The 19,014-nt window shown below is 44.2% G+C and overlaps 1 protein-coding gene across 1 annotated transcript; it reads right to left on the bottom strand.

Annotated features, from left to right (window-relative positions):
* Positions 1 to 257: 257 nt before the first annotated feature.
* DDX20 (DEAD-box helicase 20) lies at positions 258 to 8,423 on the bottom strand. Its single transcript, XM_075910073.1, has 11 exons — positions 8,197 to 8,423; positions 7,691 to 7,785; positions 6,817 to 6,985; positions 6,378 to 6,492; positions 6,114 to 6,256; positions 5,521 to 5,659; positions 4,979 to 5,037; positions 3,610 to 3,692; positions 2,412 to 2,517; positions 2,224 to 2,325; positions 258 to 1,625 (listed from the first exon to the last, which is right to left on the bottom strand). The coding sequence occupies exons 1-11, from the start codon at positions 8,378 to 8,380 to the stop codon at positions 481 to 483; spliced, it is 2,340 nt and encodes a 779-aa protein (XP_075766188.1). The 5' UTR covers positions 8,381 to 8,423; the 3' UTR covers positions 258 to 480.
* Between the last annotated feature and the right edge of the window lie 10,591 nt (positions 8,424 to 19,014).

Raw genomic sequence — 19,014 nt, forward strand, 5'->3', positions numbered from 1 at the left:
AGCCAGCTGCCATCCTACACTGCTGCCTCTGGCTCCCACCACCTTCCCAGTTAGCCAGCAGTGCAGCGTGGCAGCCGGCTCCCTGGGAGTGGGGTGGGAGACTGCATGTAACTCTTCACGTAACTGACAAACCCAGGCACATGGGATAACCGTTTAAAGGGTTACCCTATTACATCCCTACTTCTTAAATCTAAATTGTCCTTAATCTGATTCTGCATTTTTGTTCACTTAGAAGACAGAAATCCAACATCCAGATGTACAAGACAAATCATTTCTATTTATTGACAAACATTTGGTGCAGGACCAATGCCAACTCACTGGAATGTATACAAATCCTTTGCCCACAGTTTACTTCCAAAAAGAAAAATTAATTCAGCCTAAAAACAGACATCTGTTTATTTCTGTAAGCCAATTCCTGTGTGCAAATGATAGCTCTTGATAAAGCGCAGTCCTTTTGCAGTGAAGCTTGCTCTCCCATCACTAATCACTCTTCAACAGTTCTTGAAGATAGACAGAGTTGGTTTGATAAGCAGTCATCCAGTTAAAAGGCCAATGACATCTCCTGTTGTAAGAGTGAGAAGCATAATAGCCCTGCCACATTTGGTAATAGGACTTCCAGTATTCTTCATAAGCCTGAGTCTCATAGGGAAAGGCAGGGACACTCCCCACCGGAGGGCTGTGTGAATAGTCTGCCTGGGCTTCTCTCTTTGGAGGCCTGGCGGAACGTTGGTGGCGGCTTTTCTTACACCGTTTGGAAGTTTGTTTCACCACCTTCTTTTCCACCTGACTGTGCTTTTGGGTTTGTGGTATTTGTTGGTGCTCCATTGGACTCAGAGAGCTGCTTATGCTTTGAGAATAATTCTGAGCAGCCTGATCCATATTGAGTTCATCACTTCCTCTCTCTTGAGTATCTGAAGAGGCTTCACAGTAGGACTTGTTTTCCCTACAAGGTGAGGAAGCTCCGGAACGGTATGAGTTACTATCACTATCAGTGTCCTCAAATGAGAGACTGTCTGCTACTGACTGCATGGTCTCCTCCATCCCTTTCTTTTCAAAAGTCCCATTTTTAGGGTGCTGGTACTGTTCTCCAGGGCCTGTGTAGCTTCTTATGATTTCAACCCTTTTCTCCAACCCTTCTTTAATGAAGTATTCATAATCGTCAACAAACTCTGTAAAGCTCCAGGGAAGGGCAGGCTGCTGGTTCTTAAATGACGATAGGCAAGGGATTTTGGGGAGTGTATTTTTTAAGGTTTCCTTATCCACATGCTGATCAATATGCTGTTCAGTGGTTTTGCAGGTCGTTGCCATTTGGTGTGTCTGCTGTGTGCTGAGGTTGAATGTCTTTGGACTCTTGCTAATTTTTTCTGCATTTGCATGATCTCGGTAGCCTTTTAGGAGCTGCTTGTGCTTGGAAACCCTTCTTGGCTTGGATGTGGAGGACTTTTCCCCTGCAGGATCACACGGAGGTATCTGAGCACACCTATTTATGCTTGTGTGCTGCTCTGACTCCTCTGGACTTTTATGGGTCAAAGTAGGAGTGTCCACGGAAGCATCTGCATGGGCAACAGCTGTGACCTCCACATCCCAATCTGCAAAGTGCTTCATCAATCCAGCGGGTACAGGTTCTGCACATGAGAATAAAGCAGCCATGTAGTCAAAAGCAGCACAAGATTTCTTTCTGATCCCATATAGGTTTTGCATGCTAGTGAACAAAATCCCAAAACAGTTGTCAAATTTGCTCTAAATATCCCCAGTAGTACTGGTAGATGTTTTGGTTTTCTTTTCAAAAAAGCAGGGCACAGAAAGGAAAAGCACTGCTAACAGGTAAACTGTGTTGGTGGGAAAAGTGATGATGGTGAAGGCATTCAGAATGCCCAGTTCCTTCCTGGGCAAGACCTACTGCTGAGGTCTTATGGGCTTTGAGTGCAGTACAATGGTGGAGGGGAAAAGGAAGGAACTGGGCAATCTGAATGCCTTCACTATCATTACTTTGCATTGATTTAAAATAAAGGTAGAGGCCACATAGTTAAGAGCTATTTATGTATGTTAATACCAACACTCTGATTTACAAGACATATATGCAACTATTAAATCCTACACTGTATCTAAACCACAGTTCACCAAAACTGCCTGTGAACTGAGCTGTCAGATTAAAGCAAACACATATAAACAAAAACCATCCAAGAGAATATAATGCAGACAAATTCAGGAGTCAGGTTGTACCTGGCAAAGGAAGAAGCTGAAGGTTACATTTCTGTGCAATTTTCATCATCATATTCTCTTCCTCCCCACGGCAACAGTAAGTCACAGCTAGGCCTAAGGTTCCTACAACATGGAGTGAGGGAAGAATTAGCTAGCCAGTTCCACAGATGCACCACTTCCAGCTACACAATCCCACACTAGTGTTTTACCAAAGCGGCCAGCTCTGCCAATCCTATGCATGTACGTTTCCCAGTCCAAAGGCACATCTAGGTTGATGACAAGATTCACCTTCTCAGCATCAATTCCACGAGAAGTCTTTAGGAGGGAATAAAAATAAAAGAATGGTGACTAGCAATACAAGAGAAGCAGCTTACCTTATCAATTCAGGAGTCCCCCCTTCTGTAAATGTTATGTATTTCAATACACTGTATGAAGATCATTTGTATTATCACGGAGGAAGAAAAGATGATGTCAGGTTACCAAGGGAGTACACATGTTCGCAGCTTAGAAACAACACACAGCACAGTTGTATTTTTAGTCGGGATGTAAGTGACTAGTCAGCTACCTGATAAGCCTGTATCAGAGGCAGCAAGGGGGAGGGAGCAAGAGCCGGTGCTGGGAGGGGATCCAGCTTAAAAGCCGTTTCCCCAGCACCGTCTCCACGGGGGTCAGGAGAGGCAGAGGTGCAGCAGCGGAAACAGCACGAGCCAGGACTCAGCTGTCCTAGCTTACACTGGGTCCCACATGCTGCACCTCTACTTTTAAAATGTGGTAAGAGCCGTCGGTCTCTTACTACGTTTACAGAGCCGCAGTGAACCCCCTTTATCAACTAATCGAGTAGTCTATGGAAATTCAATCGCCTATTCAATTAGCTTCCTAACCACTATTTAACATCCCTAATTTTTAGGTGACAACTTCAAGCATTCAACTGAAGACAGCAGGAACTGTGCCCTGTCTTTTCATTTTTTTAAATGTACCAGAAAATATATATGGCCAAATTTAACATACCACAGAAAAATATATAGCTACTGCTCTTCTTAAAATGTGTTGTGTTGGTTTCATATGAAGGTGTAAGTAACTTCTGATTCCCCCCAACACCACCAAAAGGTAGAGACTTACTTCTTTGAAATTAATATAGCCTCCTAGAACCTAACAACAGAAAAGTAACTAACGAGAAATAAATATTAGAACTTTATATTTTAAAAAAGGACTTTGAAAATTGGTTCTCTTTTCTGAAGGTGAAACAAGCACAGCAACAGCAGTATGTATGCTACCCAGATAAAAGCTGTTATTTTCAGATAACTGTTCTATAAATACACTAAGTCAGATCTATATCCAAGTCAGCTCTACAGTATGTGAATTTATATTCTAAAGGACTTTTTCTGCTTCACAGAAAAGAAAACTCACCAAGTCTGTGGAAATCAGGACTCTACAATGGAACTGTTTCAATTTAGCCATTGCATCAAGACGCTGGTTCTGATTCATACTTCCTGAAGAAACAAAAAAGTATATTTAAAATGAGAAAAAGTATTTAGGTTATTAGCCTAGTGCTGCTCAAACCCAGGGAAACTGGACTCAGTAAATTGTATTACAGAAAGCTAGTGAAGTGGCATCCAGTTTTCAGGAACTAATTCTAAGGCATGTTGTACTTACATGGGGGTAAACTAGGTAACATGCAATGCAAATAAGTTTACATACTAACTACTATAAAAATGCAAATATTCTTACACAAAGGGGAGACTACAAAAAAGAATTAGTATTACAAGGATGGTTTTAACATAATTGTGTTAAGCTCTCTTTTATTGGCTTCTAATTGAGACAGATTCTGAGTAAGCACCCAAATACATCAATTTACTTCCAGATACCCATTTCTGAAAGCTTCAAGCACACGAGGCCTTTCCTTTCAAAATACACCAAATCTGTTACAGTACAGGTGGAACCTGTCTAGTCCGGTGCCATCCGTTGTATGGCATGATTTTAGTTAGATGGATGTCTATTCGTCATGGGTGTGGCCAAGTTTCCCATGGTCCCATCAAATTTGTTTACAGCCACCAGTCCTGGCTCTCAGTGTTCTGTGCTGTTCTTTAGCTGTAATTTAATCCCAAATGTCTTCTAAGAGCCCAATAAGCAGTGAAAGTGTTGGTAATGCTGCCAGACAATATTGACCTCCCATGGTTCAGCAAATTCTCTGGTTTGGCACCAGTCAGGTCCCAAGGATGCTGGATTAGAGAGGTTCAACCTGTACTCCAAAGTCGGACTATCAAGTGATTAAAAAAAAATCAGTTGTGATTAATGGCACAAACAACAGAATACCATTTAAGTATTTTGTTTGTTTTCTACCTTATTTGTGTTGTAACTGAAAACACAGAAAAACACCCAAAATACGCAATACAATTCAAATGATATTGTATTTAGCTGTGCGATTAAAACTGATTAATCGTGGGGGGGGGGGGGTTGTTAATGTGGTGAGTTAAGTGAGATTAATTGCCAACCCCACTCTAAAGCATAAGTGGGATTCCCTAGTACAAACTGAAAAGCATGAAGAAATAACAACTATCTAACCAATAGGTAAAAAATAAAGTTAAGTATTTAAAGATTCTCAATGAACCTGCAAGTAATATCAACAGTCAAACATTACCTATAAACCATTCATGTAAATGCTCCCAAATCCCCACTTATATCCTGAATACTCCAATGGCTACATTTCTACATAACTTGAGGTCAGTTTTGCACCCAATTCCAATTAATAGAAGCAGTAAGTTCCAAATGGACTTGCCTGAAATGCACTCAGCAGGAAAACCTTTTGATGTCAGTACTTCAGCCAAGTGTTGAGCCCTAATACAACATACACATAAAGGTTTACAAATAAAATTATATACTTCCAGAATCTCTTCAAGATGACGAACTGAAGATGACTTAACAACCTGAGCCCCAGATCTGAACTCTTACTCCTTTACAGTCAAAGATTAAATCAGCCATTCATCTTCACAAGTTAGATACAAGGACAGTTTGCAATTTTGCAACTGGTGGATCTTTCAGCCGAGACTTCAAAAATCAAGTGTGCACAGACACTAGTTCCCACAGCACTACGTGATGTGAACATTCCCCTTACCCCTTGACACACTTAGTAGAAAGTGTGAGTTGTTGAAGCTGCAGCCCTCTATTCCAGAAATGCTAGCATTTCAGACAGAAATCTGCATGCAGTCTGTGTAGTAATTTGGGAACTTTGTGAAAGTGCTATAAAAATTTAATATATTATGGCCACTGTTCACCAATATCTACAAACACCATATTCTTAGTTTAAGAAATTCTTGTTACCTGCTATGCAGATTTGAGAAGACCAAGGCCTGATTAAATGGAATCTTGCTAAAAAGCTCCTGCAAATGCTGCGCCTTCTCTTCAAAAGTCTTATGGGGAAGTGAATGAGAATTCACAATTTTGTAATACTGCTTCAGCCCTGTACAAGAAATAAAAGCATGGCAAGGTTAACAGTACTGAAAAGTCACACAAAACAAACAATGAATTGGTATTAAAAAATACTGACTCAAATACATAGTTGTTCCTAGAATAAGGACTGGAAACAGGGAAATATTAGTTAACTGAAATTAGTTAGTCACATGACAAGTGGGAATTCGACAAGCTACTCTTATTTAAAGTTTAAAATCTTTTCTTCAAGCTATGGAAAAAGGATACTCCTCAACAGGGAGAAAAACAGCCTAAGAATCTAGGATGAGAGAATGGTTAAGAGAAGTTTGGGTATAAGCACTTTTAGGGCAACCAATACTATAAGTAAAAAGTGAAATATTTTGAAACTGTTACTGTTTTTAACCAATTATACTCATAGCTGAACAGTAAATAAATTCAGATTTGCATTAAGCCGTTCAAATTATGGATGTGCAACTTATACATACCAATCAGACTTGGATCTGTAGGGTTCAGCCTCACAAAGGTAGGGTCTCTCATGTACCTGGTTAAAGCCTTAGCCAGTGATTCAGGGTAGGTAGCAGAAACAGCCAGCATCTGTTTGTTGGCTGGCAAAGAAGAATAAATCCAGCTAAGAGAGAGTAAGATATTGAAAGTGAATGTATCCCACATAATGCATATTTAATAGCTGAAAGATTTTGCACGTTCAACAGCTGCTAGATGTATGAGAGAAATACTAGCATTGTTCTTACTTGACTTGTTCCTGGAAGCTGCCTTCTTCCAAAAGCTTGTCAGCTTCATCAAGAATGAAAAGGCGGATACTGGCTGTATTCAGACAGTCCAATTCTATGAGTTGCTTTATGCGACCTACATGATGAGAGAGAAACTTGAGCTCCAAAAATATTCATGAAAATAATCTAGTTGAGTCAGGACACTCATTGCAAATCAAAGAGTCCTTACCTAACCCACTTATTTAATAAATCTTTTTTAAATAGAACATTCAGAGTAATCACTCACTAAAAATACTTCTCTGGTCATATTTTCTATAGCTTCAGACTTTGAAACTGTTCCGTAACAATGGAACAAAAAAAATCAAGAATTCAAGAGTACATCTATGTACCAATTATTTGACTGTTGAAAAGTGTCTCACTGAATTGTGACTAAAGTAGAATCAATCAAATGTGCTCTTACCTGGAGAGCCTACAGCTATGTGACACTTCTTTAGTCTCATTTTGTCTTGGTTCAAAGGAGTCCCTCCAATGAAGACATGACATTCCAAGCCCTCCATTTTGATTCCAATAGTTGTGATAACTGCATGAATCTGCACTGCAATTTCTCTTGTTGGAGCTAAGACCAGGATCTGAAATAATAAAGAATTTGGCTTTGAAGGGACAGTGATGGCTCACTGGATTAGAGACAGATCTTTTACCTCTACATCACCTTTTTAACTATAATGTAGGCTGCCAGTGACAAAGTTTTTACCCCTGTTGTTTCATGCCTTGAATAACACCTGCTGGGAGTCAAGTCCAGTTTTTACTGAACAGGTTCTCTCCTTCATCCCCTAAATCAATAACTTGAGACTCAATTCCCTCAACCCTGTACAGCAGACCTGAAGCACACGGATTCAATTATATACACGGAACTCTATCACACAGGTTGTCAAGCCAACAAGGTGCCTTTTTGTGCTTGTAAACCTAAAAATGACCAACCAAAAAAGCATGTATGTTTCCCTTATGGCCCCACCCCATATTAATTTCATTATAACCTATCAAGCTATCTACTACGAACATCAATTACAAAATAAGTCAAGAGCTCCATAGCACTGCATTCTCAGTAGGAACTTCTGGCACCAACGCACTGAGATTTGACAGTGAATCACATGCTGAACTTCATTCAAGATGTGGACAGCCACATAGCCCAGACTAAATTGACCAATATCCTGTCCTGCACATGGCGTTCAGTGTAAAACTTGAGGTCCAGGTGATCATCTCTATGGTTATTGAAACAGCTTGGACAAGGACCTGCAGACATTCCCAGGCCACACCACATCTTGAGGGAGGCTCACCTGGGTTGCTGGGTTTTCCAGGATGAGGGAATCGAGGGCAATGGTGGAGAACACACAGGTTTTGCCAGTGCCGGATTTTGCCTGCACAATAAGATCTGAAAGGGTTTGAAAGGCTCGAGTCAGGCAGCAGCCTCGCCCAGGTGATGCACTTTTATTAGGGGCTTTACTCTGGGTTTGGGACGCCTCCCGGTACCCTGGACAGAGGCACAAGTCTCCACCAGCCTCCCCTCCCCTGCAGGAGCAAACCGCCAGCCCTTGCTCCCCCCTCCTCTTTCCACCCATCACGAGACCCCTCCCCTTGGCAAACCCTGCTTCCCCCCCTCCCCCCGAAACTTCAGATTCCCGTTGCCCCCCCCGAGGCCCCCCCGCCTCTTCCCCCCCCCCGCTGGGGGCGACTCCCCCCCCCCCCCCCCGCCAGGGATGATTCCCGGTCCCCTCTCCCCCAAACCCCCCCCCCTTCTTTTTCCCCTCCCCTCGCCGGGGGCGACTCTCGGCCCCCCCCTCACCCAGGCCGCAGCGCCCCAGCGGGATGGCCTTGAGCTGCACCGGCGAAGGCCGGAGGAACCCGGCGGCCTCCAGCCCCGCCAGCACCGGGGCCGACAGCAGCAGCGACCCGAAGTCGGCCGGGCCGCCGGGGATCAGCACGTCCCGCGTGCGGAGCCGGGGCTCGGCCGCCGCGTTAGCCGCCATCTTGGGAAGCGGCTGGGACAGGGGAGGGGCGGGTTTGAGATCTCGCGAGGCGGTCCCCCTGGCAACAAACGTTATCAGCAGCCCCGCCGCGCGAACACGGCCGGGGGGGAAGAAACCATTGTGCGGGCAGGGGAAGGGGAGTGCGGAAGGAACCATTGTGCGGGCAGGGGAAGGGGAGTGCGGAAGGAACCATTGTGCGGGCAGGGGAATGGGAGTGCGGAAGGAACCATTGTGGGCTGGTTGACAGAGTCCTATGCACTGAAAGGAGGCGGGGGCACAGGGGGGCTCCTAGGAGGGGGCACAAAGGGGCGCAGAAGACTATGGGGGAAATATGACTCAGATGGGGCATTTCCCCCCTCAGGAGCCCCCACTTGTTCCCCTACCCCACAGAGTACCCCCTTCCCCCCACTTCACAGGGGCTCCCCATGGGCCCCCCACTTGCCCCCCTCTCAAGATCCCCCACTTGTTCCCCCCCTCTTGTCCCCCCCAGGACCCCCCACTAGTTCCCCCCAACAGGGCATCTCCCAGTTATCTCCCCACAGAGCATCCCCCATTTGTCGTCCGCCCCCCCCACAGGTTCCCTCACTTGTTTCCCCCCCCTCAGGACCCCCCCACTTGTCCCCCTTCACAGAGCCTCCCCCCTTGTCCCCTTCCCCCCAGGGCTCCCCACTTGTCCCCCCCACACACAAGGCATCCCCAGTTGTCTCCCCACAGAACCTCCCCCACTTGTTCCCCCCACCCCACAGGGCACTCCCCACTTGTCCACAGAGATGCTTCCCTTCATGAGTACTCTCCCAGATCTTGGCACCCAACCCATGCTATATCACATTAATCAGACAAAGTGGGTTTATTCATGACAGCTCATACCCAAATAAATCTGCAAGTCTTTAAGGTGCCACAGGACTCCTTGTTTTCTTTGCAGATACAGACTAACACAGCTACCCCTGGGAGGCATTCATCAGAGTTAATGTACAGTCCCCGCAAGATCCTGTGTAGGATCAATGGCCATGCCCATCCAGCTGGGCCTTGTATTCTGCTTTTGTATGGGGAAACACATGACAGTCACTTGTTATTTTCTACCTCTGGTTACTATGATCTTAGTCTAGAGAGTCAAAGGCAACAGGATAGCTTAAAAGCTTCTCTCTCACCAGCAGAAGTTGGTCTCCTTGAAGACATAACCTCACCCACCTGCTTGCTCTAATATCCTGGGACTGACATGGCTACTACAACACTGAATACAACGTGCAGGACAATGTAGCACTTTAAAGACTAACAAGATGGTTTATTAGATGATGAGCTTTCGTGGGCCAGACCCACTTCCTCAGATCAAATAGTGGAAGAAAATAGTCACAACCATGTATACCAAAGGATACACTTAAAAAAAATGAACACATATGAAAAGGACAAATCACATGTTAGTCTTTAAACTGCTACATTGTCCTGCATTTTGCTTCAGCTACCCCAGACTAACACGGCTACATTTCTATCACTGAATACAACGTTATTCCTATTTGCCCTGCAAAGGAGCAGATTGGGCTAGCTGCATACAGTGTAGACAGTTTCTTGTCAGCAGAGGGTGCTGCCATTGCACATATTGTGTTTCCTTTATTAATTCTGACACACATGCGTGGCTTAAAAAGGTCTCTGTGTGTGACAGGATGACAGAGTGCATGTAGGATTTCCCAGAGGAGATGTGGGGAAAATTTGCTCTCCCTGATGAAAGGGACAGAGAGACAGAATGTGTATTTGGCTTTTTGTTTCATGCCTGAGTTTAGTAAAAACATACAGTGCAGTAGCTTCAGAAACCAAAATCTTTGATTTAGTTGGAGGATAAATACAAACTGAGGAGCAGCAATGCACTTTTTTCCCAGTCACTTCGGACTGCCTCTCTACTGAGATGGATGGATCGCTAATTCAGTCTATGGCCAATTCACACCTTGGGCTATTGCATCATCCCCAGAATTACGCAAGAATTAGCACACTCTAAAGTTCCAAGCAGTTGAGCTTGTTCCTTCCTTGTATTAGTTAGGGGAGAAAGAAAGAAATTCCTACTCAGAAAGGAGACCCGTGCCTCTTGTGGAGTACACATATAGTTATCCCAACTTTTTAACTGAGAAAATTGTGACACACAGTGTGTAAGTCACACAGCCACTGATAGCCCTGGAAATAGCTGTGATGTTTTCAGGCATACAGTCCCCTGGCCATAGCCATAATCATGCAGCTGCATCTCTTGAAAACCCTGCTGCCATTATCTAGCAAGCATTCCAACTCCTGAGCGGCAGCATATGCCAAGACTCTGCCAGTGTAGGCCTGGCCTCAGAAATAAATTGTAAACAGCTCTAAAGCCATGTGGCAATATGGACAGGTTCATGAAGATTCTTAACCAACTTGCACATTGCATTTTCTCCTTCCTGGCACTAAACTGGTGCACTTTATTCATTCAGCTGCTAGACAGAGGTGCCTGAAGAAGCAAGAAAGACTTTTGCAATCACTACACTTGATTGTTATTAGAGATAGGTTTTTCCATTGAATTTGTGCTGTAGCCATTAAAGTTTACTCCTTACACCTAGAGTAATGTTTGAGGCATGTTTAATACGAGCATTGGAAATTTAGATATAGATACTGCACTTAATTATAAGTCCTATATGGATCAGATAGAAGAGGGAATTCTAATGGGTGCCAATAGGAATGGAGAAAAGCACCCAGCCAGCTCTTGCTGTTCAGTTATCCATCATTGATGATTTAATCCACATGTGGCGTTTCTTAACTTTTTAAAAAATAATAGTCAGCCACCTTCAAATACATGCTCTCAAAACTTCCTGCCAGCTCTCTCCATTTTTATTTGCACAAAGTTTCAAAGGATAGGGTCACGTTCCAAGTGGCTGATCACGTTCATTTCAACAACAGGGAGGGGAAATGAAGTTGTCTCGCAAATTGCAATCCTTTGTACTTACTTGTCTGGAAACTTTATGGCTCATTGGGGGTAGGGGAAGAGGGTCACTATTATAGATCTACAGACTTGGTTTGGGGGTAATTTGTATTAAATTTGTGCAAGTGGAATTTCCTAAATGGGCACCTACAAATACAAATAAAATAATATCTAATACTGTAACCTAGTGAGATTCATCTTAAGAAATCGCTGCATTTGAACTTGGAGTAACAAAACACCAGACATTTCACTTGCCAGTATAGTATTTCAGGGCATCCCCGCTATAAGTCACCCAGGAATACATTGGTTCTGCACTAGCATCGTTTACACTTTTGAGAACTATTCCGTTTTAAGTCCTCCCATTCCCCGTTCTTCTGTCGCACTAAAAAAAAAGATAAATACATGCAAACAGAAGTCAGCCACGGGGGGGGGGGGGGGGGGGGGGGAAGTGGGGGAGGGGGGAAATCCCTGCTTTACGTTCTTTCATTCTTCATCCACATTTTTTTGAACATATCTTGTACATATAGGGAGGATGCCCTGTACTCTTAATTTGTATTACAATACACTGAGGCCATCCCAAGTTGGATTGTGCTAGGAAGCACAAATACATCACCTAATAGGCAGACCCTGTCCCAAAGAGCTTGCAGTTGAATTAGACATGATGGAAAATATTATCCTCATTATAAAGATGAAGAACTGAGACACAGATTAAGTGATTTGTCTGTCATCCAAAAAGTTCATGATAAAGTTACATACTGAACCCAGCTTTCCCAGTCTGATACCTTAATCACAAGACCACTTTTTTACACAGTAAATGCCTCAACTCTTATTTTTCTAGAAAGTCCAGGAAATTTGAATTCACTGCTAACAGGCCTTTCTTTATTTATTCATTTATGTTTGTTAGTTTTTAGCCTGTAGCTCTGTGATACAATTTACTAGCAGCCTCTGCATGGAGCAGGTTAGAGCACTCAAACAGAATCCGATTACATTTTGTTCCATATGATAAAAAGACTCCCTTCAGTAAACCAAACAGTCACGCAATTTATCTCACATTTGCTGCTCAGAAATTGTTGCTGCGTAGGTTTGAGCATAAAAAAAAGCCCTCTATAACTGAAATTCCACAAACTGAAAAAACCTCTCTGTGTGGCTGCGCAACTGACGTGATTAATTACACAATTTAATAATGTGCCACGATCTTTTGAGAGTCAGGGCTGGGTTTGTTTTGCTCTTTATAAAATCTGGCTCTATACATTATTGTCCACAGCAGGGTCATAAATAACTTGCCTGGTTTGGCATATGGTTTATCGTAGCTCTGATACGTAGATCAACGGGAACTTCGACTGTGTGATTTATTAGGTGGGGAAGCACGCAGTAGCTTTAAAGGCAAGTAGATGGAATTTCATTGATCGTGATTGTCTGTGGCAATGTGCCACGTCCAATCTTGTCAGCTTTTGCCACAATTCTCATTGTTCTCCGTTGGCAGATATGTCAGGCTGGACATCCAGCAGTTCTTTTTGGTATTTTAAATGATTTAGAGTTTTCAGTATCTATATAAATGTGCAGGTGAAGTCCGCACTCCACTGAAATCAATGGGGAAAAAAATCACATTGATTTCAGTGAAGCCAGGACTTGACCCAGAGAATAAGCACGCGGGCAGGAGATAAGGGGGATGTGCTGGCGGTATATCTCTGTGTGTGATAAGCAGTCTTGTCCTCTGAGATTGCTTTTGCCTCTTGGGTCTTTGAAGCGACTTTTCACATCCCCATCCCCATCCCCATCCCCATCCCCATCCAGTATTTTAATCTCATAAGTGAGACAAGATTCCTAACCCTAGCTAAATTTGAAGGTGTAGTACATCTGACAACTGTCACTTCTTCCTCTTTCTCCTCTCAGAGTCTTCATGTTCCATCAATCTTTTCTTTCGGGAACACATTTTCTTTCTCTTCCCTGAGTACCTCAGTATCAGATTCTGCCCCATAGGGCTTTTTTAAAAATAAGACAAAAATCATAATCTTGCTTTATCATGTGGCTTGTGATAACTTTAGACCTTCCTGCCTGCTCTGAATTTTAGAGTTTTCTTTACAAAGAAACTCTGAGCTCCTTCATGTGTACAATGATTTCTACCAACTTTCTCCACTCCTCTTAAATTCCAGATGTAAGCAGGCTCTGTGTAGACATACCTCACCCAATTCATAAACCACAAAATACCTGTTAGGTTTTCTAGTCTTTCATAGCATTTAAGTACTATGGTGATTGCCACTCTGCAAATACCACAGAGTTTTTTCTCTATGAGCTCTGTAGTTCTTCCATAATTAGCAATCTTAGACAAGTATCAATGAGTACTATCTAGGTGATCACTGTGTGCTTGTAAAACTGTTTCTAACTATTAGGAATTAGGACAAAAGACAGATTATCCCACATCTGCCCCCCCACTGTTCCCTGTAAACTGGGCACTTGTGCGGCCACTCAGAGGAGATTCTGATGGCTGATTAGCAGAGTGAGCACAGCTCAGTGTTTTAATTTTACTGGTGGTGCCATATACACATGCTGTGTGGCAAGTAACAATTTTTTTCATACATGGATGGGAAAAATCCGCACATGGATGGAAAAGTTTAGAAGGAATGCTGCTGCCCACTGCAGGTTTTCTTGCCCTTTCTTCTGAAGCTTGGGATGTTGGTCACTGTCAGAGACAGAAACTGGTCTGATCCTATCTGGCAAGTCCTAGGTTCCTATGCTTGTACTTTAAATGGACAGCATAATAAATTAATATCTATATTTGGCATGGAAGAAAAGGAGATAGTTAGACCATGTCGCCACTTATGGAGGATCGATGCTAGCAATCGATATTCTGGGGTTCCATTTATCAGGTCTAGTAAAGACCCGCTAAATCGCTAAGAGCGACCCCATCAACTGCAGTACTCCTTGTGACAATGAGCAGTAAAGGAAGTCAACAGGAGAGTTTATCCCATCGACCTCCCATTGTGAGGCTGCCCCAGAAAGTCGATGCAAGGTACAATTCATGTACCTGGAGTTGCGTATCTTGCATCAGTTTTCTCCACCAGTGTAGACCTGGCCTCAAAATGGAAGTTAGGAACCCCACCAATCTAGTGCCTGAAGGTTTAGAGCTCTTGGTGGAATCGCTGTCTCTGAGGAAAGCTGTCCCAATATAGAGGTCTCTATGAAAATTTGTCTCTGCACCCAGCTGCACTGGAAATAACCACACACAGGTAGAAACTGGCCATGGGAACCGAAGAGAACAGCACCATCACGGCTGACATGAGCTACCATAGCTTGTTAGCTGTGATACCAAGGTGCTGTTGGAACCAGCCTGGCACTGTTGCTCTAGCCAGGATGTTAAAGGAACCGATTTATTTTTGTACATGGGATCCCAAGAGGAAACTAGCTGTATCTCAGCGTGAACTGCAGCACCAGCTAATTTCTTTAGAGCGCCTGGCAATTCTGTCCTTCCAGCTGAAGTGATCATGTTGCAGTAGCAGCTGTGGTCATTTCCACTATAGCTCCTTTCCCACTGTGCGTGACATACGCACGTCCCCAGATAAAAGCATCTGTGAGAAAGTGATCCTCAATGTGCAGCCAGTTATCCCTCGGAATCCATGTGACCATTCGCCTGCAATTGGTGTTTGCTTTAGGGATAGCTCCTTCGCTAGACACAAAGATTTGCAAGGCGCTCTGCACTGCAGGGGAGAATTTTAAACCCAAGCAGATGGGGAGATCACCAGCACAGAGAGATTGCAGGACAGCAGTGGGCTGGGAAGACAGCGAGGACACTTGGCTAACGGGAGGCTTTGCTGAGTGCAGGGGCAGTGTGAAAGAAGAGAACAGGCTGGGAGTGGGAGGAAGACTCAAAAGGAGCAGTCAGCTCAGGAAAGAGGAATGAGAAGAGTGTTGAGGGCAAAAGGGAGAGGAGGAAATGAGAGCAGAGGTATCTGCGGGAAGGAAGAGGGGACTGAGTCATGTGGAACCTTCAAGTGAGGATGGGCACTTTGAACCTGATCATGTTTCCAAAGTAGTGTCAACAGCTTTCTCCCTAATAGATGCTCTTAAACTAGACCACCAATAAGTGTGTTAGTTGGGAAAGAGAACGGACACCACTCATCTCACTGCTGCCAGGAATCAGAGCCTAACTTTAGCGTCTTGGATAGGTTTTACAGAACCACATCCCATAGGTTGTGGAATCTCCATCACTGGGGATATTTAAGAGCAGGTTAGATAAACAGCTGTCAGGGATGATCTAGATGGTGCTTGGTCCTGCTGCGAGAGCAGGAGACTGGACTCAATGACCTCTCAAGGTCCCTTCCAGTTCTAGTGTTCTAGAATTCTATGACAGCCCAGCTGATACAAACAGGCCTTGCAGCCACTCAGAGGCCTGGCTAGGATAATCGGGGAGAAGGGACCCAGAGGTGAATGAGAGAGAAAAGCTTGAAAGAGAGCATTCACAACAACAAAGGTCAAATCCTGGACCGTTGGAGTGAATAAGTTCAACTGGTTTCCGGGGTGAGCAGGATGGTCTGGTACCAACATGGCTATCACACTGTGCCCATAAATTAGTTCCAGGTTTTATTTTTCAGGTGAGACTTGGTTAGGTGTTTGTACTGATTTAAAAAAAATACATTCCCTAGTCCATTTTGATTCAGCAGGGCTTTCATATTGTTATTCCAGGTTGGCTTCTCAAGGGACATAAATGTCTAACCAGGAGATCATTATCACTGTATAATCTGGGTCCTGAAAGAGACAAGGCGCCTTTTAGAAATAGGGGACATGGCAAATGGTTTGATTAACTAAAATCCCCTGTAAACCTTTTCAATTAAATGGATGTGATCTAAGCAGACAATGAAGGACAGCGGGCAGCATTTGCTCTCTGGGGGAGGAGCAGGACTGAGGTGATAAAACAGCAGTCAATTAGATTTCTTTCCTCTGTATGTTCTAAGCAATATTTTTCTCACCCTTAGTAGGAAGCATCTTGTAAGGCATCTTAGGTAATTTACATATTAAGAATAATTTCCTTTTCTGGCATATTGTTATTAGAGTATTCCAGCATGGTATCATCGTTCAGAAAGGCACTGAGATTTGTATGTTTCTGACTCTATTGGGCTCTGGGGTGGAGGAAGGGTTACTAGAACCAGCCCAATACCTGTGTGCTGAGTAACTATGTGACATAACTGGCAGCTTTGTTGTTCCACTGATTCTTCCAAAATTTAGGGCCCACTCCTCTTGCAGGTGCAGGCAGTGAAAGGAGCAAAGCACATGAGTTCAAGCTCTTTATAATCCCAATATTTGTAGTTTTTAAATCTCATATTTTAAAGCTAATGTTCTGACCTTTGGGGCCTCATGACTTTGGAATGCTTTGAGTTGGCAATATTGGACAAGTGGAATTTTCCACCCTTTGTTCCTGAGCCTCGGCTGGGATCTGATTCCTTTGTCAATGTGGAGATCCGTTAATGTCCCAACACAGGACCGGGGCCTCGCAGTCCACAGACTGCAGTCTGCAGAGTTGCCTTTCGATGGTGTTTTACCTACAGGAACATGGCATAATTGGTTCAGCATCCCACGCAGTTGTAGAAACACTCTTGGGCCAGAGGAGATTACTTTACCATTCGTCAAACTAGCACATGCCTTCTGCAGCCAGTCACCTACAGCACAGACAACTCTGGAAATTAGCATTTAAATCAGGGGTGGGGCCCAATACAGTCCCTGGCTTGTCTGGATCTGGCCCGTAGGGCTCAGAGTGACTCCCCCCTCCCCACATTGGGGAGCCTGTGCTGGTACTCTAGACCCCAAGATCCCCCACCAAATGATTTTTCTGTGGGTCAGCAGCCCCCAAGCCAAAAAAGGTTCCCCGCCCCAGATTTAGATAATGTACAAATGCACCTCACTACATGTTACAAGATGAGCAGGGCTACTGCTTCCATTTCAGCTGCATCCAATTGCTTTACACACGTTGCTAGCTTTAAAAGGACACCGTCAAGGCTCTCCCATCTGCAGAACAGTTTGAAACAGAGATCATTGCTTTCTAGGAAATAGAATATGTCTGTCACCCTGCTTTATTTTCTTAAATTGCACCTTTGCCAGGAAATATAGCCACTGGCCTCGTAGGGATCTTATACTAGGACAGACCTTCTGCAAGAAAGAGACACTCATCTGAAAGGAAACGTATCTCCATTGTACCTAACCCATTATGCTCCTTCCTTCCTTCCTTCCTTCCTTCCTTCCTTCTGCTACATCCATCTCTCTCGGGGGCTGATGAGCATGTCTCTTTATTTGTTTTTTAATCTGGACATTTCAAAACCATATTTTTCCCATCCCCAAATCTCCTGGACTTTTTACCATTTCTCCCTCTAAAATTAAAAACTGAATCTGGTGAAGTGACGGGTAAAAGCTGTGTGGTTTCTGGTTTGTGCGCCACTCCCATTCTCAGAGCTCCTGAGTGCCATAAGGCTGCGGCAATGTGCAAGAGGGATTTCTCAAAGCGGGGGTGTGTGTGTATAATCATGGGAATAAAAGTCCATGAGTTACTTTGAGTGTCTCGACACAACTGTGCAAAAGGCTGCGCGGAAGCTTATTGTTCACCTTTTACTGGCTAGGGCCCCGGGCCTGCAAGCTGCTCCAAGTTTGTAGGTTTATACCAGCAGGCCGTTCAAGTGAATAGGGCTCTCCGTAGGCACAAGGTACTGCCTGAATGGAGCATCTTTCAGGATCTCTGCTCCTAGCAAGGGCGTGATGGTCTTATGCAGCAATAGAAATAGAGCCACATTCTAGACACCAGGAGTTTGATTTGGTACAAGCTGGAAAACCCATGGTGGGGAACGTTTTCTCTCTCAATCTTCTTTTCCCCTAAAACTAGCAGAAACGGTGCTCTATGGGTTCCCACATGACGGAATCCTAATAGTTGGGGGTAGGGGGAGGAGAGACCCACAGCTTTGGGCACACACAGTTAGGGTACATCCACAGTGTACGCTTATTTTGGAATAAGCTATTCCGGAAGAATCGGCCTTTTTCAAAATAGCACTTCTAAAACTACAGGGAAGCTTCAAAAAGAGTCCGAGGAAGGCTTCCCTAATGTGGACGTGCGATCTCGATGTAGAGCCCCAGGAGGCACTGGGGAGGAGCGATTTTGAAATAGCAGCGGTGGAGCCTCGACATGGAATGAGGTTTACAGAAGTCGGAATAAGCCGTCTGTTATTTCGGAATGGCGGTGTAGACGCTCGCATTGTGATTTCAGAATAACAGCCCTTATTCCCAAATAACGCTGCTGTGTAGACGCGCCCTTACATCCATACACAGCTCTCCCTGCATGGGTTATCCATGCACCTCGCAGGAGGACGGGCGGGCACTGCCTGGCTGAACGGGCACAGAGTAATGCTGCAGTTTGGAAGCGTATATGTACACCTGTGCTAGAGATACAGGCGCAGAGAAGAAGAGTTTGGGCCATGGTTTGGAGCCCCAGAGTCCACTGAGCCCCAGTTACATGTGTGAACATACTCTCTCTCTCTTTTTTTGCCCCCTCCTATATTAAAACAAGTCAGGACCTTACTAGGAAGGTTAAAAAGCAGGTAATTAGGTAACTGGGTAACCACTGAAAATCTCAGCCCTGGGAAAACTGATGGGATTTCCTCTGCTAAAATGATATTTTGCTCTTTACATATGTACATAGGCTCCCTCTGGCTGGGTTCTCTCTTGTCCTCCC

Source organism: Pelodiscus sinensis, chromosome 27, assembly GCF_049634645.1.
Source record: "Pelodiscus sinensis isolate JC-2024 chromosome 27, ASM4963464v1, whole genome shotgun sequence".
Lineage (NCBI taxonomy): Eukaryota > Metazoa > Chordata > Testudines > Trionychidae > Pelodiscus > Pelodiscus sinensis.